The 24,304-nt window shown below is 61.6% G+C and overlaps 1 protein-coding gene across 1 annotated transcript in view; it reads left to right on the forward strand.

Moving 5' to 3' along the window:
- Positions 1-535: 535 nt before the first annotated feature.
- Positions 536-24,304, forward strand: part of TMEM208 (transmembrane protein 208) — a 110,360-nt gene continuing 86,591 nt past the window's right edge. Inside the window, exons 1-4 of the mRNA XM_077289042.1 lie at positions 536-726; positions 22,276-22,371; positions 22,553-22,612; positions 24,019-24,155. Coding sequence (XP_077145157.1) covers positions 721-726; positions 22,276-22,371; positions 22,553-22,612; positions 24,019-24,155 — 299 coding nt within the window. The 5' untranslated portion in view covers positions 536-720. The remainder of the gene's footprint in view (positions 727-22,275; positions 22,372-22,552; positions 22,613-24,018; positions 24,156-24,304) is intronic.

Genomic DNA, 24,304 nt, shown 5'->3' on the forward strand with positions numbered 1-24,304 from the left:
CCCCCCCCAAAACCACACCCCTCGTTATACATCCCCCCCCAAAACCACACCCCTCGTTATACATCCCCCCCAAACCACACCCCTCGTTATACATCCCCCCCCAAACCACACCCCTCGTTATACATCCCCCCCAAACCACACCCCTCGTTATACATCCCCCCCCCAAAACCACACCCCTCGTTATACATCCCCCCCAAAACCACACCCCTCGTTATACATCCCCCCCAAAAACCACACCCCTCGTTATACATCCCCCCCAAAACCACACCCCTCGTTATACATCCCCCCCCAAAACCACACCCCTCGTTATACATCCCCCCCAAACCACACCCCTCGTTATACATCCCCCCCCAAAAAACCACACCCCTCGTTATACATCCCCCCCCAAAACCACACCCCTCGTTATACATCCCCCCCCAAAACCACACCCCTCGTTATACATCCCCCCCCAAAACCACACCCCTCGTTATACATCCCCCAAAACCACACCACACACCCCTAATTATACAGCCCTTGCCTCTCACTTTTGTGCGGCGTCACCGGCAGTGTCTCATCACTGACTCGCGTCGGGCGGAATCGCTACTAATACCGGCAGGAAAACGGCATCCCGCTGCCAGGATCCCATCCCTTCTAGTCCGGCCGTCCTTTCTACGGTCGCTGCTGACGTCATTTTCCGGCGACGGATGTGCGGCTGTGCTGAGCTGGAGATTTTATGCAGTCATGGCGGTGAGAACCGGAGATTTATTACAAAGGGGGTAAATGCACAGGGGACATGAACGAATATTCTTCCCATAGCTGAGGCTCTGTAACCGGGCCAGTACCCTGCCCCCACTATCCTGCCCACATCTGCCCCCACTGCTCCCAGTACCCTGACCACATCTGCCCCCACTGCTCCCAGTATCCTGCCCCCACTGCTCCCAGTATCCTGCCCACATCTGCCCCCACTGCTCCCAGTACCCTGCCCACATCTGCCCCCACTGCTCCCAGTACCCTGCCTACATCTGCCCCCACTGCTCCCAGTATCCTGTCCACATCTGCTCCCAGTATCCTGCCCACATCTGCCCCCACTGCTCCCAGTATCCTGCCCACATCTGCCCCCACTGCTCCCAGTACCCTGCCTACATCTGCCCCCACTGCTCCCAGTACCCTGCCCCCACTGCTCCCAGTACCCTGCCCACATCTGCCCCCACTGCTCCCAGTATCCTGCCCCCCACTGCTCCTAGTACCCTGTCCACATCTGCTCCCAGTACCCTGCCCTCATCTGCCCCCACTGCTCCTAGTATCTGCCCCCCACTGCTCCCAGTATCCTGCCCACATCTGCCCCCACTGCTCCCAGTATCCTACCAACTACTCCCAGTATCCTGCCCACATCTGCCCCCACTGCTCCCAGTATCCTGTCCACATCTGCTCCCAGTATCCTACCAACATCTGCCCCATTGCTCCCAGTATCCTGCACCCACTGCTCCCGGTATCCTGCCCACATCTGCCCCCACTGCTCCCGGTATCCTGCCCACATCTGCCCCCAGTGCTCCCAGTATCCTGCCCACATCTGCCCCCACTGCTCCCAGTATTCTGCCCCCACTGCTCCCAGTATTCTGCCCCCACTGCTCCCAGTATTCTGCCCCCACTGCTCCCAGTATTCTGCCCCCACTGCTCCCAGTATTCCGCCCCCACTGCTCCCAGTATCCTGCCCACATCTCCCAGTATTCTGCCCCCACTGCTCCCAGTATCCTGCCCACATCTCCCAGTATTCTGCTCACATCTGCCCCTCCACTGCTCCCAGTACCCTGCCCACATCTGCCCCCAGTATCCTACCAACATCTGCCCCCACTTCTTCCAGTATCCTGCCCACATCTGCTCCCAGTATCCTACCAACATCTGCCCCCACTGCTCCCAGTGTCCTGCCCACATCTGCTCCCAGTATCCTACCAACATCTGCCCCCACTGCTCCCAGTGTCCTGCCCACATCTGCCCCCACTGCTCCCAGTACCCTGCCCACATCTGCCCCCACTGCTCCCAGTATCCTGCCCCCCACTGCTCCCAGTACCCTGTCCACATCTGCTCCCAGTACCCTGCCCTCATCTGCCCCCACTGCTCCTAGTATCTGCCCCCCACTGCTCCCAGTATCCTGCCCACATCTGCCCCCACTGCTCCCAGTATCCTACCAACTGCTCCCAGTATCCTGCCCACATCTGCCCCCACTGCTCCCAGTATCCTGTCCACATCTGCTCCCAGTATCCTGCCCACATCTGCCCCCACTGCTCCCAGTATCCTGCCCACATCTGCTCCCAGTATCCTGCCCACATCTGCCCCCACTGCTCCCAGTACCCTGCCTATATCTGCCCCCACTGCTCCCAGTACCCTGCCTACATCTGCCGCCACTGCTCCCAGTACCCTGCCCCCACTGCTCCCAGTACCCTGCCCACATCTGCCCCCACTGCTCCCAGTATCCTGCCCCCCACAGCTCCCAGTACCCTGTCCACATCTGCTCCCAGTACCCTGCCCTCATCTGCCCCCACTGCTCCTAGTATCTGCCCCCCACTGCTCCCAGTATCCTGCCCACATCTGCCCCCACTGCTCCCAGTATCCTGCCCACATCTGCTCCCAGTATCCTGCCCACATCTGCTCCCAGTATCCTACTCACATCTGCTCCCAGTATCCTGCTCACATCTGCCCCCACTGCTCCCAGTACCGTGCCCTCATCTGCCCCCACTGCTCCCAGTATCCTACCAACTGCTCCCAGTATCCTGCCCACATCTGCCCCCACTGCACCCAGTACCCTGCCCTCTTCTGCCCCCACTGCTCCCAGTATCCTACCAACATCTGCCCCATTGCTCCCAGTATCCTGCACCGACTGCTACCGGTATCCTGCCCACATCTGCCCCCACTGCTCCCGGTATCCTGCCCACATCTGCCCCCACTGCTCCCAGTATTCCGCCCCCACTGCTCCCAGTATTCCGCCCCCACTGCTCCCAGTATTCCGCCCCCACTGCTCCCAGTATTCTGCCCCCACTGCTCCCAGTATCCTGCCCACATCTCCCAGTATTCTGCTCACATCTGCCCCTCCACTGCTCCCAGTACCCTGCCCACATCTGCCCCCAGTATCCTACCAACATCTGCCCCCACTGCTTCCAGTATCCTGCCCACATCTGCTCCCAGTATCCTACCAACATTTGCCCCCACTGCTCCCAGTGTCCTGCCCACATCTGCCCCTCCACTGCTCCCAGTACCCTGCCCACATCTGCCCCACTGCTCCCAGTATCCTGCCCACATCTGCCCCCACTGCTTTCATTATCCTGCCCACATGTGCCCCTCCACTGCTCCCAGTACCCTGCCCACATCTGCCCCCACTGCTCCCAGTACCCTGCCCACATCTGCCCCCACTGCTCCCAGTATCCTGCCCACATCTGCCCCTCCACTGCTCCGAGTACCCTGCCCACATCTGCCCCCACTGCTCCCAGTACCCTGCCCCCACTGCTCCCAGTACCCTGCCCACATCTGCCCCCACTGCTCCTAGTATCCTGCCCCCACTGCTCCCAGTATCCTGCCCACATCTGCCCCTCCACTGCTCCCAGTACCCTGCCCACATCTGCCCCCACTGCTCCCAGTAACCTGCCCCCACTGCTCCCAGTAACCTGCCCCCACTGCTCCCAGTACCCTGCCCACATCTGCCCCCACTGCTCCTAGTATCCTGCCCACATCTGCCCCCACTGCTCCCAGTATCCTGCCCACGTCTGCTCCCAGTATTCTGCTCACATCTGCCCCTCCACTGCTCCCAGTACCCTGCCCACATCTGCCCCCACTGCTTCCAGTATCCTGCCGACATCTGCCCCCACTGCTCCCAGTATCCTACCAACATCTGCCCCCACTGCTCCCAGTATCCTGCCGACATCTGCCCCCACTGCTCCCAGTATCCTGCCGACATCTGCCCTCACTGCTCCCAGTATCCTGCCCACATCTGCTTCCAGTATCCTACGAACATCTGCCCCCACTGCTCCCAGTATCCTGCCCCCAGTATCCTTCCCACATCTGCCCCCACTGCTCCCAGTATCCTGCCCACATCTGCCTCCACTGCTCCCAGTATCCTACCAACATCTGCCCCCCACTGCTTCCAGTACCCTGCCCACATCTGCCCCCACTGCTCTCAGTATCCTACTAACATCTGCCCCCACTGCTCCCAGTATCCTGCCCACATCTGGCCCTCCACTGCTCCCAGTACCCTGCCCACATCTGCCCCTCCACTGCTCCCAGTGTCCTGCCCACATCTGCCCCTCCACTGCTCCCAGTATCCTGCCCACATCTGCCCCCACTGCTCCCAGTACCCTGCCCAAATCTGCCCCCACTGCTCCCAGTATCCTGCCCACATCTGCCCCTCCACTGCTCCCAGTACCCTGCCCACATCTGCCCCCACTGCTCCCAGTATCCTGCCCACATCTGCCCCCACTGCTCATAGTATCCTGCTCCCAGTATCCTGCCCATATCTGCCCCCACTGCTCCCAGTATCCTGCCCACATCTGCCCCCACTGCTCCCAGTATCCTACCCACATCTGCCCCCACTGCTCCCAGTATCCTGCCCACATCTACCCCCCCACTGCTCCCAGTATCCTACCAACATCTGCTCCCAGTATCCTGCCCACATCTGCCCCCACTGCTCCCAGTATCCTGCCCACATCTGCTCCCAGTATCCTGCTCACATCTGCCCCCACTGCTCCCAGTACCCTGCCATCATCTGCCCCCACTGCTCCCAGTATCCTACCAACATCTGCCCCCACTGCTCCAAGTATCCTACCAACATCTGCCCCCACTGCTCCCAGTATCCTACCAACATCTTCCCCCACTGCTCCCAGTATCCTGCCCACATCTGCCCCTCCACTGCTCCCAGTATCCTGCCCACATCTGCCCCTCCACTGCTCTCAGTATCCTGCCCACATCTGCCCCTCCACTGGTCCCAGTATCCTGCCCACATCTGCCCCCACTGCTCCCAGTATCCTGCCCACATCTGCCCCCATTGCTTCCAGTATCGTGCCCACATCTGCCCCTCCACTGCTCCCAGTACCCTGCCCCCACTGCTCCCAGTACCCTTTCCACATCTGCCCCCACTGCTCCTAGTATCCTGCCCACATCTGCCCCCACTGCTCCCAGTATCCTGCCCACTTCTGCTCCCAGTATTCTGCTCACATCTGCCCCTCCACTGCTCCCAGTACCCTGCCCACATCTGCCCCCACTGCTCCTAGTATCCTGCCCACATCTGCCCCCACTGCTCCCAGTATCCTGCCCACTTCTGCTCCCAGTATTCTGCTCACATCTGCCCCTCCACTGCTCCCAGTACCCTGCCCACATCTGCCCCCACTGCTCCCAGTATCCTGCCCACATCTGCCCCCACTGCTCCTAGTATCCTGCTCTCAGTATCCTGCCCATATCTGCCCCCACTGCTCCCAGTATCCTGCCCACATCTGCCCCCACTGCTCCCAGTATCCTGCCCACATCTGCCCCCACTGCTCCCAGTATCCTGCCCACATCTACCCCCCCACTGCTCCCAGTATCCTACCAACATCTGCTCCCAGTATCCTGCCCACATCTGCCCCCACTGCTCCCAGTATCCTGCCCACATCTGCTCCCAGTATCCTGCTCATATCTGCCCCCACTGCTCCCAGTACCCTGCCATCATCTGCCCCCACTGCTCCCAGTATCCTACCAACATCTGCCCCCACTGCTCCCAGTATCCTACCAACATCTGCCCCCACTGCTCCCAGTATCCTACCAACATCTTCCCCCACTGCTCCCAGTATCCTGCCCACATCTGCCCCTCCACTGCTCCCAGTATCCTGCCCACATCTGCCCCTCCACTGCTCCCAGTATCCTGCCCACATCTGCCCCTCCACTGCTCTCAGTATCCTGCCCACATCTGCCCCCACTGCTCCCAGTATCCTGCCCACATCTGCCCCCATTGCTTCCAGTATCGTGCCCACATCTGCCCCTCCACTGCTCCCAGTACCCTGCCCCCACTGCTCCCAGTACCCTTTCCACATCTGCCCCCACTGCTCCTAGTATCCTGCCCACATCTGCCCCCACTGCTCCCAGTATCCTGCCCACTTCTGCTCCCAGTATTCTGCTCACATCTGCCCCTCCACTGCTCCCAGTACCCTGCCCACATCTGCCCCCACTGCTTCCAGTATCCTGCCGACATCTGCCCCCACTGCTCCCAGTATCCTACCAACATCTGCCCCCACTGCTCCCAGTATCCTGCCGACATCTGCCCCCACTGCTCCCAGTATCCTGCCGACATCTGCCCCCACTGCTCCCAGAATCCTGCCCACATCTGCTCCCAGTATCCGAACATCTGCCCCCACTGCTTTCAGTATCCTGCCCCCACTGCTCCCAGTATCCTTCCCACATCTGCCTCCACTGCTCCCAGTATCCTACAAACATCTGCCCCCACTGCTCCCAGTACCCTGCCCACATCTGCCCCCACTGCTCCCAGTACCCTGCCCACATCTGCCCCCACTGCTCTCAGTATCCTACTAACATCTGCCCCCACTGCTCCCAGTATCCTGCCCACATCTGCCCCTCCACTGCTCCCAGTACCCTGCCCACATCTGCCCCCACTGCTCCCAGTACCCTGCCCACATCTGCCCCCACTGCTCTCAGTATCCTACTAACATCTGCCCCCACTGCTCCCAGTGTCCTGCCCACATCTGCCCCTCCACTGCTCCCAGTACCGTGCCTTCATCTGCCCCCACTGCTCCCAGTATCCTACCAACTGCTCCCAGTATCCTGCCCACATCTGCCCCCACTGCACCCAGTACCCTGCCCTCTTCTGCCCCCACTGCTCCCAGTATCCTACCAACATCTGCCCCATTGCTCCCAGTATCCTGCACCCACTGCTCCCGGTATCCTGCCCACATCTGCCCCCACTGCTCCCGGTATCCTGCCCACATCTGCCCCCACTGCTCCCAGTATCCTGCCCACATCTGCCCCCACTGCTCCCAGTATTCCGCCCCCACTGCTCCCAGTATTCCGCCCCCACTGCTCCCAGTATTCCGCCCCCACTGCTCCCAGTATTCCGCCCCCACTGCTCCCAGTATTCTGCCCCCACTGCTCCCAGTATCCTGCCCACATCTCCCAGTATTCTGCTCACATCTGCCCCTCTACTGCTCCCAGTACCCTGCCCACATCTGCCCCCAGTATCCTACCAACATCTGCCCCTACTGCTTCCAGTATCCTGCCCACATCTGCTCCCAGTATCCTACCAACATCTGCCCCCACTGCTCCCAGTGTCCTGCCCACATCTGCCCCCACTGCTCCCAGTACCTTGCCCACATCTGCCCCCACTGCTCCCAGTACCCTGCCCACATCTGCCCCCACTGCTTCCAGTATCCTGCCCACATCTGCCCCTCCACTGCTCCCAGTACCCTGCCCACATCTGCCCCACTGCTCCCAGTATCCTGCCCACATCTGCCCCCACTGCTCCCAGTATCCTGCCCACATCTGCCCCTCCACTGCTCCGAGTACCCTGCCCACATCTGCCCCCACTGCTCCCAGTACCCTGCCCCCACTGCTCCCAGTACCCTTCCCACATCTGCCCCCACTGCTCCTAGTATCCTGCCCCCACTGCTCCCAGTATCCTGCCCATATCTGCCCCCACTGCTCCCAGTATCCTGCCCACATCTGCCCCACTGCTCCCAGTATCCTGCCCACATCTACCCCCCCACTACTCCCAGTATCCTACCAACATCTGCTCCCAGTATCCTGCCCACATCTGCCCCCACTGCTCCCAGTATCCTGCCCACATCTGCTCCCAGTATCCTGCTCACATCTGCCCCCACTGCTCCCAGTATCCTACCAACATCTGCCCCCACTGCTCCCAGTACCCTGCCCACATCTGCCCCCACTGCTCCCAGTACCCTGCCCACATCTGCCCCCACTGCTCCCAGTATCCTGCCCACATCTGCCCCTCCACTGCTCCCAGTATCCTGCCCACATCTGCCCCCACTGCTCCCAGTATCCTGCCCACATCTGCCCCCATTGCTTCCAGTATCGTGCCCACATCTGCCCCTCCACTGCTCCCAGTACCCTGCCCACATCTGCCCCCACTGCTCCCAGTATCCTACCCCCACTGCTCCCAGTATCCTGCCCTCATCTGCCCCCACTGCTCCCAGTATCCTGCCCACATCTGCCTCCACTGCTCCCAGTATCCTGCCCACATCTGCCCCCACTGCTCCCAGTACCCTGCCCACATCTGCCCCTCCACTGCTCCCAGTATCCTGCCCCCACTGCTCCCAGTTTCCTGCCCCCACTGCTCCCAGTATCCTGCCCCCACTGCTCCCAGTATCCTGCCGACTCCTGCCCCCACTGCTCCCAGTATCCTGCCCTCATCCTCCCCCACTTCTCCCAGTATCCTGCCCTCATCCTCCCCCACTGCTCCCAGTATCCTGCCCACATGTGCCCCCACTGCTCCCAGTATCCTGCCCACATCTGCCCCCACTGCTCCCAGTATCCTGCCCACATCTGCCCCCATTGCTTCCAGTATCGTGCCCACATCTGCCCCTCCGCTGCTCCCAGTACCCTGCCCACATCTGCCCCCACTGCTCCCAGTATCCTGCCCCCACTGCTCCCAGTATCCTGCCCTCATCTGCCCCCACTGCTCCCAGTATCCTGCCCACATCTGCCTCCACTGCTCCCAGTATCCTGCCCACATCTGCCCCCATTGCTCCCAGTACCCTGCCCACATCTGCCCCTCCACTGCTCCCAGTATCCTGCACACATCTGCCCCCACTGCTCCCAGTATCCTGCCCCCACTGCTCCCAGTATCCTGCCCCCACTGCTCACAGTATCCTGCCGACTCCTGCCCCCACTGCTCCCAGTATCCTGCCCTCATCCTCCCCCACTGCTCCCAGTATCCTGCCCTCATCCTCCCCCACTGCTTCCAGTATCCTGCCCACATGTGCCCCCACTGCTCCCAGTATCCTGCCCCCACTGCTGCCAGTATCCTGCTCACATCTGCCCCTCCACTGCTCCCAGTACCCTGCCCTCACTGCTCCCAGTACCTTGCCCACATCTGCCCCCACTGCTCCCAGTACCTTGCCCTCATCTGCCCCCACTGCTCCCAGTACCCTGCCCACATCTGCCCCCCACTGCTCCCAGTACCCTGCCCACATCTGCCCCGCACTGCTCCCAGTACACTGCCCACATCTGCTCCCAGTATCCTGCCCACATCTGCCCCTCCACTGCTCCCAGTATCCTGCCCTTCCACTGCTCCCAGTATCCTGCCCACATCTGCCCCCACTGCTCCCAGTATCCTGCCCACATCTGCCCCCACTGCTCCCAGTATCCTCCCCCCACTGCTCCTACTATCCTGCCCCCACTGCTCCCAGTATCCTGCCCACATCTGCCCCGCACTGCTCCCAGTACACTGCCCACATCTGCTCCCAGTATCCTGCCCACATCTGCCCCTCCACTGCTCCCAGTATCCTGCCCACATCTGCCCCTCCACTGCTCCCAGTATCCTGCCCACATCTGCCCCCACTGCTCCCAGTATCCTGCCCACATCTGCCCCCACTGCTCCCAGTATTCTCCCCCCACTGCTCCTACTATCCTGCCCCCACTGCTCCCAGTATCCTGCCCCCACTGCTCCCAGTATCCTGCCGACTCCTGCCCCCAGTGCTCCCAGTATCCTGCCCTCATCCTCCTCCACTTATCCCAGTATCCTGCCCTCATCCTCTCCCACTGCTCCCAGTATCCTGCCCTCATCCTCCCCCACTGCTCCCAGTATCCTGCCCACATGTGCCCCCACTGCTCCCAGTATCCTGCCCACATCTGCCCCCACTGCTCCCAGTATCCTGCCCACATCTGCCCCCACTGCTCCCAGTATCCTGCTCACATCTGCCCCTCCACTGCTCCCAGTACCCTGCCCTCACTGCTCCCAGTATCCTGCCAACATCTGCCCCTCCACTGCTCCCAGTACCTTGCCCACATCTGCCCCCACTGCTCCCAGTACCCTGCCCACATCTGCCCCCACTGCTCCCAGTACCCTGCCCACATCTGCCCCCCACTGCTCCCAGTACCCTGCCCACATCTGCCCCCCACTGCTCCCAGTACCCTGCCCACATCTGCCCCCCACTGCTCCCAGTACACTGCCCACATCTGCTCCCAGTATCCTGCCCACATCTGCCCCTCCACTGCTCCCAGTATCCTGCCCACATCTGCCCCTCCACTGCTCCCAGTATCCTGCCCACATCTGCCCCCACTGCTCCCAGTATCCTGCCCACATCTGCCCCCACTTCTCCCAGTATCCTCCCCCCACTGCTCCTACTATCCTGCCCCCACTGCTCCCAGTACCCTGCCCACATCTGCCCCCACTGCTCCCAGTACCCTGCCCACATCTGCCCCTCCACTCCTCCCAGTATCCTGCCCACATCTGCCCCCACTGCTCCCAGTATCCTGCCGACATCTGCCCCACTGCTCCCAGTATCCTGCCCACATCTGCCCCACTGCTCCCAGTATCCTGCCCTCATCCTTCCCCACTGCTCCCAGTATCCTGCCCACATCTGCCTCCACTGCTCCCAGTATCCTGCCCACATCTGCCTCCACTGCTCCCAGTATCCTACCAACATCTGCCCCCACTGCTCCCAGTACCCTGCCCACATCTGCCCCCACTGCTCTCAGTATCCTACTAACATCTGCCCCCACTGCTCCCAGTATCCTGCCCACATCTGCCCCTCCACTGCTCCCAGTACCCTGCCCACATATGCCCCCACTGCTCCCAGTGTCCTGCCCACATCTGCCCCTCCACTGCTCCCAGTATCCTGCCCACATCTGCCCCTCCACTGCTCCCAGTACCCTGCCCACATCTGCCCCTCCACTGCTCCCAGTACCCTGCCCACATCTGCCCCTCCACTGCTCCCAGTACCCTGCCCACATCTGCCCCCACTGCTCCCAGTACCCTGCCCAAATCTGCCCCCACTGCTCCCAGTATCCTGCCCACATCTGCCCCTCCACTGCTCCCAGTACCCTGCCCACATCTGCCCCCACTGCTCCCAATATCCTGCCCACATCTGCCCCCACTGCTCCTAGTATCCTGCCCCCACTGCTCCCAGTATCCTGCCTATATCTGCCCCCACTGCTCCCAGTATCCTGCCCACATCTGCCCCCACTGCTCCCAGTATCCTGCCCACATCTACCCCCCCACTGCTCCCAGTATCCTACCAACATCTGCTCCCAGTATCCTGCCCACATCTGCCCCCACTGCTCCCAGTATCCTGCCCACATCTGCTCCCAGTATCCTGCTCACATCTGCCCCCACTGCTCCCAGTATCCTACCAACATCTGCCCCCACTGCTCCCAGTATCCTGCCCACATCTGCCCCCACTGCTCCCAGTACCCTGCCCACATCTGCCCCCACTGCTCCCAGTATCCTGCCCACATCTGCCCCTCCACTGCTCCCAGTATCCTGCCCACATCTGCCCCCACTGCTCCCAGTATCCTGCCCACATCTGCCCCCATTGCTTCCAGTATCGTGCCCACATCTGCCCCTCCACTGCTCCCAGTACCCTGCCCACATCTGCCCCCACTGCTCCCAGTATCCTGCCCCCACTGCTCCCAGTATCCTGCCCTCATCTGCCCCCACTGCTCCCAGTACCCTGCCCACATCTGCCCCCACTGCTCCCAGTACCCTGCCCACATCTGCCCCTCCACTGCTCCGAGTACCCTGCCCACATCTGCCCCCACTGCTCCCAGTACCCTGCCCCCACTGCTCCCAGTACCCTGCCCACATCTGCCCCCACTGCTCCTAGTATCCTGCCCCCACTGCTCCCAGTATCCTGCCCTCATCTGCCCCCACTGCTCCCAGTATCCTGCCCACATCTGCCCCTCCACTGCTCCCAGTACCCTGCCCACATCTGCCCCCACTGCTCCCAGTACCCTGCCCCCACTGCTCCCAGTACCCTGCCCACATCTGCCCCCACTGCTCCTAGTATCCTGCCCACATCTGCCCCCACTGCTCCCAGTATCCTGCCCACATCTGCCCCTCCACTGCTCCCAGTACCCTGCCCACATCTGCCCCCACTGCTTCCAGTATCCTGCCGACATCTGCCCCCACTGCTCCCAGTATCCTACCAACATCTGCCCCCACTGCTCCCAGTATCCTGCCGACATCTGCCCTCACTGCTCCCAGTATCCTGCCCACATCTGCTCCCAGTATCCTACGAACATCTGCCCCCACTGCTCCCAGTATCCTGCCCCCAGTATCCTTCCCACATCTGCCCCCACTGCTCCCAGTATCCTGCCCACATCTGCCTCCACTGCTCCCAGTATCCTACCAACATCTGCCCCCCACTGCTTCCAGTACCCTGCCCACATCTGCCCCCACTGCTCTCAGTATCCTACTAACATCTGCCCCCACTGCTCCCAGTATCCTGCCCACATCTGCCCCTCCACTGCTCCCAGTACCCTGCCCACATCTGCCCCCACTGCTCCCAGTGTCCTGCCCACATCTGCCCCTCCACTGCTCCCAGTATCCTGCCCACATCTGCCCCCACTGCTCCCAGTACTTTGCCCAAATCTGCCCCCACTGCTCCCAGTATCCTGCCCACATCTGCCCCTCCACTGCTCCCAGTACCCTGCCCACATCTGCCCCACTGCTCCCAGTATCCTGCCCACATCTGCCCCCACTGCTCCTAGTATCCTGCTCCCAGTATCCTGCCCATATCTGCCCCCACTGCTCCCAGTATCCTGCCCACATCTGCCCCCACTGCTCCCAGTATCCTGCCCACATCTGCCCCCACTGCTCCCAGTATCTTGCCCACATGTACCCCCCCACTGCTCCCAGTATCCTACCAACATCTGCTCCCAGTATCCTGCCCCCACTGCTCCCAGTATCCTGCCCACATCTGCTCCCAGTATCCTGCTCACATCTGCCCCCACTGCTCCCAGTACCCTGCCATCATCTGCCCCCACTGCTCCCAGTATCCTACCAACATCTGCCCCCACTGCTCCCAGTATCCTACCAACATCTGCCCCCACTGCTCCCAGTATCCTACCAACATCTGCCCCTCCACTGCTCCAAGTATCCTGCCCACATCTGCCCCTCCACTGCTCCCAGTATCCTGCCGACATCTGCCCCACTGCTCCCAGTATCCTGCCCACATCTGCCCCACTGCTCCCAGTATCCTGCCCTCATCCTTCCCCACTGCTCCCAGTATCCTGCCCACATCTGCCTCCACTGCTCCCAGTATCCTGCCCACATCTGCCTCCACTGCTCCCAGTATCCTACCAACATCTGCCCCCACTGCTCCCAGTACCCTGCCCACATCTGCCCCCACTGCTCTCAGTATCCTACTAACATCTGCCCCCACTGCTCCCAGTATCCTGCCCACATCTGCCCCTCCACTGCTCCCAGTACCCTGCCCACATCTGCCCCCACTGCTCCCAGTGTCCTGCCCACATCTGCCCCTCCACTGCTCCCAGTATCCTGCCCACATCTGCCCCTCCACTGCTCCCAGTACCCTGCCCACATCTGCCTCTCCACTGCTCCCAGTACCCTGCCCACATCTGCCCCCACTGCTCCCAGTACCCTGCCCAAATCTGCCCCCACTGCTCCCAGTATCCTGCCCACATCTGCCCCTCCACTGCTCCCAGTACCCTGCCCCCACTGCTCCCAATATCCTGCCCACATCTGCCCCCACTGCTCCTAGTATCCTGCCCCCACTGCTCCCAGTATCCTGCCTATATCTGCCCCCAGTGCTCCCAGTATCCTGCCCACATCTGCCCCCACTGCTCCCAGTATCCTGCCCACATCTACCCCCCCATTGCTCCCAGTATCCTACCAACATCTGCTCCCAGTATCCTGCCCCCACTGCTCCCAGTATCCTGCCCACATCTGCTCCCAGTATCCTGCTCACATCTGCCCCCTCTGCTCCCAGTATCCTACCATCATCTGCCCCCACTGCTCCCAGTATCCTGCCCACATCTGCCCCCACTGCTCCCAGTACCCTGCCCACATCTGCCCCCACTGCTCCCAGTATCCTGCCCACATCTGCCCCTCCACTGCTCCCAGTATCCTGCCCACATCTGCCCCCACTGCTCCCAGTATCCTGCCCACATCTGCCCCCATTGCTTCCAGTATCGTGCCCACATCTGCCCCTCCACTGCTCCCAGTACCCTGCCCACATCTGCCCCCACTGCTCCCAGTATCCTGCCCTCATCTGCCCCCACTGCTCCCAGTACCCTGCCCACATCTGCCCCCACTGCTCCCAGTACCCTGCCCACATCTGCCCCTCCACTGCTCCGAGTACCCTGCCCACATCTGCCCCCACTGCTCCCAGTACCCTGCCCCCACTGCTCCCAGTACCCTGCCCACATCTGCCCCCACTGCTCCTAGTATCCTGCCCCCACTGCTCCCAGTATCCTGCCCTCAACTGCCCCCACTGCTCCCAGTATCCTGCCCACATCTGCCCCTCCACTGCACCCAGTACCCTGCCCACATCTGCCCCCACTGCTCCCAGTACCCTGCCCCCACTGCTCCCAGTACCCTGCCCACATCTGCCCCCACTGCTCCTAGTATCCTGCCCACATCTGCCCCCACTGCTCCCAGTATCCTGCCCACGTCTGCTCCCAGTATTCTGCTCACATCTGCCCCTCCACTGCTCCCAGTACCCTGCCCACATCTGCCCCCACTGCTTCCAGTATCCTGCCGACATCTGCCCCCACTGCTCCCAGTATCCTACCAACATCTGCCCCCACTGCTCCCAGTATCCTGCCGACATCTGCCCCCACTGCTCCCAGTATCCTGCCGACATCTGCCCTCACTGCTCCCAGTATCCTGCCCACATCTGCTCCCAGTATCCTACGAACATCTGCCCCCACTGCTCCCAGTATCCTGCCCCCAGTATCCTTCCCACATCTGCCCCCACTGCTCCCAGTATCCTGCCCACATCTGCCTCCACTGCTCCCAGTATCCTACCAACATCTGCCCCCCACTGCTTCCAGTACCCTGCCCACATCTGCCCCCACTGCTCTCAGTATCCTACTAACATCTGCCCCCACTGCTCCCAGTATCCTGCCCACATCTGCCCCCCACTGCTCCCAGTACCCTGCCCACATCTGCCCCCACTGCTCCCAGTGTCCTGCTCACATCTGCCCCTCCACTGCTCCCAGTATCCTGCCCACATCTGCCCCCACTGCTCCCAGTACTTTGCCGAAATCTGCCCCCACTGCTCCCAGTATCCTGCCCACATCTGCCCCTCCACTGCTCCCAGTACCCTGCCCACATCTGCCCCACTGCTCCCAGTATCCTGCCCACATCTGCCCCCACTGCTCCTAGTATCCTGCTCCCAGTATCCTGCCCATATCTGCCCCCACTGCTCTCAGTATCCTGCCCACATCTGCCCCTACTGCTCCCAGTATCCTGCCCACATCTGCCCCCACTGCTCCCAGTATCCTGCCCACATCTGCCCCCACTGCTCCCAGTATCTTGCCCACATCTACCCCCCCACTGCTCCCAGTATACTACCAACATCTGCTCCCAGTATCCTGCCCACATCTGCCCCCACTGCTCCCAGTATCCTGCCCACATCTGCTCCCAGTATCCTGCTCACATCTGCCCCCACTGCTCCCAGTACCCTGCCATCATCTGCCCCCACTGCTCCCAGTATCCTACCAACATCTGCTCCCAGTATCCTACCAACATCTGCCCCCACTGCTCCCAGTATCCTACCAACATCTGCCCCCACTGCTCCCAGTACCCTGCCCACATCTGCCCCTCCACTACTCCAAGTATCCTGCCCACATCTGCCCCTCCACTGCTCCCAGTATCCTGCCCACATCTGCCCCTCCACTGCTCCCAGTATCCTGCCCACATCTGCCCCCATTGCTTCCAGTATCGTGCCCACATCTGCCCCTCCACTGCTCCCAGTACCCTGCCCCCACTGCTCCCAGTACCCTTTCCACATCTGCCCCCACTGCTCCTAGTATCCTGCCCACATCTGCCCCCACTGCTCCCAGTATCCTGCCTACGTCTGCTCCCAGTATTCTGCTCACATCTTCCCCTCCACTGCTCCCAGTACCCTGCCCACATCTGCCCCCACTGCTTCCAGTATCCTGCCGACATCTGCCCCCACTGCTCCCAGTATCCTACCAACATCTGCCCCCACTGCTCCCAGTATCCTGCCGACATCTGCCCCCACTGCTCCCAGTATCCTGCCGACATCTGCCCCCACTGCTCCCTGTATCCTGCCCACATCTGCTCCCAGTATGCTACGAACATCTGCCCCCACTGCTCCCAGTATCCTGCCCCCACTGCTCCCAGTATCCTTCCCACATCTGCCCCCACTGCTCCCTGTATCCTGCCCACATCTGCCTCCACTGCTCCCAGTATCCTACCAACATCTGCCCCCACTGCTCCCAGTACCCTGCCCACATCTGCCCCCACTGCTCTCAGTATCCTGCCCACATCTGCCCCCACTGCTCTCAGTATCCTACTAACATCTGCCCCCACTGCTCCCAGTATCCTGCCCACGTCTGCCCCTCCACTGCTCCCAGTACCCTGCCCACATCTGCCCCCACTGCTCCCAGTGTCCTGCCCACATCTGCCCCTCCACTGCTCCCAGTATCCTGCCCACATCTGCCCCTCCACTGCTCCCAGTACCCTGCCTACATCTGCCCCCACTGCTCCCAGTGTCCTGCCCACATCTGCCCCTCCACTGCTCCCAGTGTCCTGCCCACATCTACCCCCACTGCTCCCAGTATCCTGCCCCCACTGCTCCCAGTATCCTGCCCACATCTGCCCCACTGCTCCCAGTATCCTGCCCACATCTACCCCCCCACTGCTCCCAGTATCCTACCAACATCTGCTCCCAGTATCCTGCCCACATCTGCCCCCACTGCTCCCAGTATCCTGCCCACATCTGCTCCCAGTATCCTGCTCACATCTGCCCCCACTGCTCCCAGTATCCTAGCAACATCTGCCCCCACTGCTCCCAGTATCCTGCCCACATCTGCCCCCACTGCTCCCAGTACCCTGCCCACATCTGCCCCCACTGCTCCCAGTGTCCTGCCCACATCTGCCCCTCCACTGCTCCCAGTATCCTGACCACATCTGCCCCCACTGCTCCCAGTATCCTGCCCACATCTGCCCCCATTGCTTCCAGTATCGTGCCCACATCTGCCCCTCCACTGCTCCCAGTACCCTGCCCACATCTGCCCCCACTGCTCCCAGTATCCTGCCCCCACTGCTCCCAGTATCCTGCCCTCATCTGCCCCCACTGCTCCCAGTATCCTGCCCACATCTGCCTCCACTGCTCCCAGTATCCTGCCCACATCTGCCCCCACTGCTCCCAGTACCCTGCCCACATCTGCCCCTCCACTGCTCCCAGTATCCTGCCCACATCTACCCCCACTGCTCCCAGTATCCTGCCCCCACTGCTCCCAGTATCCTGCCCCCACTGCTCCCAGTATCCTGCCGACTTCTGCCCCCACTGCTCCCAGTATCCTGCCCTCATCCTCCCCCACTGCTCCCAGTATCCTGCCCTCATCCTCCCCCACTGCTCCCAGTATCCTGCCCACATGTGCCCCCACTGCTCCCAGTATCCTGCCCACATCTGCCCCCATTGCTTCCAGTATCGTGCCCACATCTGCCCCTCCACTGCTCCCAGTACCCTGCCCACATCTGCCCCCACTGCTCCCAGTATCTTGCCCTCATCTGCCCCCACTGCTCCCAGTATCCTGCCCACATCTGCCTCCACTGCTCCCAGTATCCTGCCCACATCTGCCCCCACTGCTCCCAGTACCCTGCCCACATCTGCCCCCACTGCTCCCAGTACCCTGCCCACATCTGCCCCTCCACTGCTCCCAGTATCCTGCACACATCTGCCCCCACTGCTCCCAGTATCCTGCCCCCACTGCTCCCAGTATCCTGCCCCCACTGCTCACAGTATCCTGCCGACTCCTGCCCCCACTGCTCCCAGTATCCTGCCCTCATCCTCCCCCACTGCTCCCAGTATCCTGCCCTCATCCTCCCCCACTGCTTCCAGTATCCTGCCCACATGTGCCCCCACTGCTCCCAGTATCCTGCCCACATCTGCCCCCACTGCTCCCAGTATCCTGCTCACATCTGCCCCTCCACTGCTCCCAGTACCCTGCCCTCACTGCTCCCAGTACCTTGCCCACATCTGCCCCCACTGCTCCCAGTACCCTGCCCACATCTGCCCCCCACTGCTCCCAGTACCCTGCCCACATCTGCTCCCAGAATCCTGCCCACATCTGCCCCTCCACTGCTCCCAGTATCCTGCCCACATCTGCCCCCACTGCTCCCAGTATCCTCCCCCCACTGCTCCTACTATCCTGCCCCCACTGCTCCCAGTATCCTGCCCACATCTGCCCCGCACTGCTCCCAGTACACTGCCCACATCTGCTCCCAGTATCCTGCCCACATCTGCCCCTCCACTGCTCCCAGTATCCTGCCCACATCTGCCCCTCCACTGCTCCCAGTATCCTGCCCACATCTGCCCCCACTGCTCCCAGTATCCTGCCCACATCTGCCCCCCACTGCTCCCAGTATCCTCCCCCCACTGCTCCTACTATCCTACCCCCACTGCTCCCAGTACCCTGCCCACATCTGCCCCCACTGCTCCCAGTATCCTGCCCCCACTGCTCCCAGTATCCTGCCCTCTTCCTCCCCCACTGCTCCCAGTATCCTGCCCTCATCCTCCCCCACTGCTCCCAGTATCCTGCCCACATGTGCCCCCACTGCTCCCAGTATCCTGCCCACATCTGCCCCCACTGCTCCCAGTATCCTGCCCACATCTGCCCCCATTGCTTCCAGTATCGTGCCCACATCTGCCCCTCCACTGCTCCCAGTACCCTGCCCACATCTGCCCCCACTGCTCCCAGTATCCTGCCCACATCTGCCCCCACTGCTCCCAGTATCCTGCCCACATCTGCCTCCACTGCTCCCAGTATCCTGCCCACATCTGCCCCCACTGCTCCCAGTACCCTGCCCACATCTGCCCCTCCACTGCTCCCAGTATCCTGCCCACAACTGCCCCCACTGCTCCCAGTATCCTGCCCCCACTGCTCCCAGTATCCTGCCCTCATCCTCCCCCACTGCTCCCAGTATCCTGCCCTCATCCTCCCCCACTGCTCCCAGTATCCTGCCCTCATCCTCCCCCACTGCTCCCAGTATCCTGCCCTCATCTTCCCCCACTGCTCCCAGTATTCTGCCCTCATCCTCCCCCACTGCTCCCAGTATCCTGCCCACATGTGCCCCCACTGCTCCCAGTATCCTGCCCACATCTGCCCCCACTGCTCCCAGTATCCTGCCCACATCTGCCCCCACTGCTCCCAGTATCCTGCTCACATCTGCCCCTCCACTGCTCCCAGTACCCTGCCCTCACTGCTCCCAGTATCCTGCCAACATCTGCCCCTCCACTGCTCCCAGTACCTTACCCACATCTGCCCCCACTGCTCCCAGTACCCTGCCCACATCTGCCCCCACTGCTCCCAGTACCCTGCCGACATCTGCCCCCACTGCTCCCAGTACCCTGCCCACATCTGCCCCCCACTGCTCCCAGTACACTGCCCACATCTGCTCCCAGTATCCTGTCCACATCTGCCCCTCCACTGCTCCCAGTATCCTGCCCACATCTGCCCCTCCACTGCTCCCAGTATCCTGCCCACATCTGCCCCCACTGCTCCCAGTATCCTGCCCACATCTGCCCCCACTGCTCCCAGTATCCTCCCCCCACTGCTCCTACTATCCTGCCCCCACTGCTCCCAGTATCCTGCCCACATCTGCCCCCACTGCTCCCAGTACCCTGCCCACATCTGCCCCCACTGCTCCCAGTTCCCTGCCCACATCTGCCCCTCCACTTCTCCCAGTATCCTGCCCACATCTGCCCCCACTGCTCCCGGTATCCTGCCCCCACTGCTCCCGGTATCCTGCCCCCACTGCTCCCAGTATCCTGCCGACATCTGCCCCACTGCTCCCAGTATCCTGCCCACATCTGCCCCACTGCTCCCAGTATCCTGCCCTCATCCTTCCCCACTGCTCCCAGTATCCTGCCCACATCTGCCCCCACTGCTCCCAGTATCCTGCCCACATCTGCCCCCGCTGCTCCCAGTATCCTGCTCACATCTGCCCCTCCACTGCTCCCAGTACCCTGCCCCCACTGCTCCCAGTATCCTGCCAACATCTGCCCCTCCACTGCTCTGTACCTTGCCCACATCTGCCCCCACTGCTCCCAGTATCCTGCCCACATCTGCCCCTCCACTGCTCCCAGTACCCTGCCCACATCTGCCCCCACTGCTCCCAGTATCCTGCCCTCATCTGCCCCCCACTGCTCCCAGTATCCTGCCCACATCTGCCCCCCACTGCTCCCAGTATCCTGCCCACATCTGCCCCCACTGCTCCCAGTACCCTGCCCACATCTGCCCCCCACTGCTCCCAGTATCCTGCCCCCCACTGCTCCCAGTACACTGCCCACATCTGCCCCCACTGCTCCCAGTATCCTACCAACATCTGCCCCTCAACTGCTCCCAGTATCCTACCAACATCTGCCCCCACTGCTCCCAGTACCCTGCCCACATCTGCCCCCACTGCTCCCAGTATCCTGCCCTCATCTGCCCCCACTGCTTTCAGTATCCTGCTCACATCTGCCCCCACTGCTCTCAGTATCCTGCTCACATCTGCCCCCACTGCTCCCAGTATCCTGCCCACATGTGCCCCCACTGCTCCCAGTATCCTGCCCGCATCTTCCCCCCACTGCTCCCAGTATCCTGCCCCCCACTGCTCCCAGTACACTGCCCTCATCTGCTCCCAGTATCCTGCCCACATCTGCCCCCCACTGCTCCCAGTATCCTACCAACATCTTCCCCTCAACTGCTCCCAGTATCCTACCAACATCTGCCCGTCCACTGCTCCCAGTATCCTGCCCACATCTGCCCCCCACTGCTCCCAGTATCCTGCCCACATCTGCCCCCCACTGCTCCCAGTATCCTACCAACATCTGCCCCTCAACTGCTCCCAGTATCCTACCAACATCTGCCGCTCCACTGCTCCCAGTATCCTGCCCACATCTGCCGCTCCACTGCTCCCAGTATCCTACCATCTCCCCCCAGTATCCTACCAACATCTGCCCCCACTGCTCCCAGTATCCTACCAACATCTGCCGCTCTACTGCTCCTAGTATCCTACCAACATCTGCCCCCCACTGCTCCCAGTATCCTACCAACATCTGCCCCCCACTGCTCCCTCTATCCTACCAACATCTGCCCCCACTGCTCCCAGTATCCTACCAACATCTGCCGCTCCACTCCTCCCAGTATCCTACCAACATCTCCCAGTACCCTGCCCACATCTGCCCCCCACTGCTCCCAGTATCCTACCAACATCTCCTTCCAGTATCCTACCAACATCTGCCCCCCACTGCTCCCAGTATCCTACCAACATCTGCCTCCACTGCTCCCAGTATCCTACCAACATCTGCCCCCCACTGCTTCCAGTATCCTACCAACATCTGCCCCTCAACTGCTCCCAGTATCCTACCAACATCTGCCCTCCACTGCTCCCAGTATCCTACCAACATCTGCCCCCCACTGCTCCCAGTATCCTACCAACATCTGCTCCTCAACTGCTCCCAGTATCCTACCAACATCTGCCCTCCACTGTTCCCAGTATCCTGCCCACATCTGCCCCCCACTGCTCCTAGTATCCTACCAACATCTGCCCCCACTGCTCCCAGTATCCTACCAACATCTGCCCCCCACTGCTCCCAGTATCATACCAACATCTGCCGCTCCACTGCTCCCAGTATCCTACCAACATCTGCCCCCCACTGCTCCCAGTATCCTACCAACATCTGCCCCCCACTGCTCCCAGTATCCTACCAACATCTGCCCCCCACTGCTCCCTGTATACTACCAACATCTGCCCCGACTGCTCCCAGTATCCTACCAACATCTGCCGCTCCATTGCTCCCAATATCCTACCAACATCTCCCAGTATGCTACCAACATCTGCCCCCACTGCTCCCAGTATCCTACTACCATCTTCCTCCACTGCTCCCAGTATCCTACCAACATCTTCCTCCACTGCTCCCAGTATCCTACCAACATCTGCCCCTCCACTGCTCCCAGTATCCTGCCTACATCTGCGCCATCCACTGCTCCCACTTACCTGCCTCCACTGCTCCCAGTGACTTGAGATCGCGCCGTGGGTCCCCGTCTCCCGAGGTTGCATGGCGAGTTCCCCGGGCCTCCTAATCAATTATTATTTCTGTTCAGCCTAAAGGAAAGGTGGCCACTAAGGGAAAGAAGCAGATTCATGAAGAGAACAAGGAGACGCTAAGCTTCTATCTGCGCATAATTCTTGGGGCTTCGGTGAGTGCATCACATGACATGTTCCTGAGCTTCTGGTTGGATCTCTTGGTCACTCGTACTGCACCTCTTTGTATAGTGTTTTATCCGCTAGTCTCTGGGGGTCTCTGGTCCCTAGGTCCTCCGCAATGGTGCAATGTAAAATTTAGCACTATGATGTGATGTGACCTCTCTCTGTCGTCAGGTGCTGTATGGAGCCGTCACTCTGGGGATCTTCTACCGTTCGTGTACATTCTGGAGCTGGGTAAGTGTGCAGAAATTGGGGTCCACACCATATACCAGATATGTCTCTTACATATCCCGACACAGCCCACGTAATGGCCATATATACAAAGTTGTAAAGCAATTACTGATGGAAAGTCATGGATAACCCCATGGTTCCGGTGCTGTCCCATCATGTGTATCTGCGACTAGGCTCTTGTATGGGAACGTGCCTTATACTTTCTCATCATTTGGTCTCTTATCCAGTTGTGTGCCTATGTGGTTTGTCCAGGTCTTTGAGGGCCCCGTTCAGCATCCCCGGGTCTCTGAGGGCCCGTTTGACATCCCTGGGGCTCAACGGGCTCTCCAGGTGTCTTCCCCGGGGCTCGGAGGGCTCCCCAGGTGTCTTCCCCAGCCCTCGGCCGGCTCCCCAGGTGTCTTCCCCAGCCCTCGGCCGGCTCCCCAGGTGTCTTCCCCGGCCCTCGGCCGGCTCCCCAGGTGTCTTCCCCGGCCCTCGGCCGGCTCCCCAGGTGTCTTCCCCGGCCCTCGGCCGGCTCCCCAGGTGTCTTCCCCGGCCCTCGGCCGGCTCCCCAGGTGTCTTCCCCGGCCCTCGGCCGGCTCCCCAGGTGTCTTCCCCGGCCCTCGGCCGGCTCCCCAGGTGTCTTCCCCGGCCCTCGGCCGGCTCCCCAGGTGTCTTCCCCTGCCCTCGACTGGGTCGCCAGGTGTCTTCCCCGGCCCTCGGCTGGCTCCCCAGGTGTCTTCCCCGGCCCTCGGCCCACTCCCCAGGTTTCTTCCCCTGCCGGCTCCCCTGGTTTTTTCCCCAGCCGGCTCTCCAGGTGTCTTCCCCTGCCCTCGACTGGGTCGCCAGGTGTCTTCCCTTGCCCTCGGCTGGCTCCCCAGGTGTCTTCCCCTGCCCTCAGCTGGCTCCCCAGGTGTCTTCCCCTGCCCTCGGCTGGCTCCCCAGGTGTCTTCCCCTGCCCTCGGCTGGCTCCCCAGGTGTCTTCCCCTGCCCTCGGCTGGCTCCCCAGGTGTCTTCCCTGGCCCTTGGCCGGCTCCCCTGGTGTCTTCCCTGGCCCTTGGCCGGCTCCCCTGGTGTCTTCCCTGGCCCTTGGCCGGCTCCCCAGGTGTCTTCCCCGGCCCTCGGCCCGCTCCCCTGGTGTCTTACCTGGCCCTCGGCCCGCTCCCCTGGTGTCTTACCTGGCCCTCGGCCCGCTCCCCAGGTGTCTTCCCTGGCCCTCGGCTGGCTCCCCAGGTGTCTTCCCTGGCCCTCGGCTGGCTCCCCAGGTGTCTTCCCTGGCCCTCGGCTGGCTCCCCAGGTGTCTTCCCTGGCCCTCGGCTGGCTCCCCAGGTGTCTTCCCTGGCCCTCGGCCGGCTCCCCAGGTGTCAGACTATAGATATGAGAAAATAAAGTGAATTCTGAGGCATTCTTTCCATTTTCTGTTTCCACAGGCTTCCCTGGTTTTCAGCGCTGTCATCTATGCGCTGGCATACCGCTCCATGCGTGGAATGGCTAAAGCAACCTTTTCTGAAGATGGAAGTCTTTTAGATGGTGGAATTGACCTGAACATGGAGCAAGGAATGGCAGAGTGAGCATGGGAGCCCTATCAATGTCTTTTTGTGTTTCTGCTCCTGCCGGTGACCCGTACACTCTTCCTCAGAAGTAATGCGTGGATGGCTGCCGTGGAAATTTCTCATTGTCCTGAGTGGCTGGTGCTTGGCGGGGAAGCTGTGTGGG

This window comes from Ranitomeya variabilis, chromosome 2, assembly GCF_051348905.1.
Source record: "Ranitomeya variabilis isolate aRanVar5 chromosome 2, aRanVar5.hap1, whole genome shotgun sequence".
Classification (NCBI taxonomy): domain Eukaryota; kingdom Metazoa; phylum Chordata; class Amphibia; order Anura; family Dendrobatidae; genus Ranitomeya; species Ranitomeya variabilis.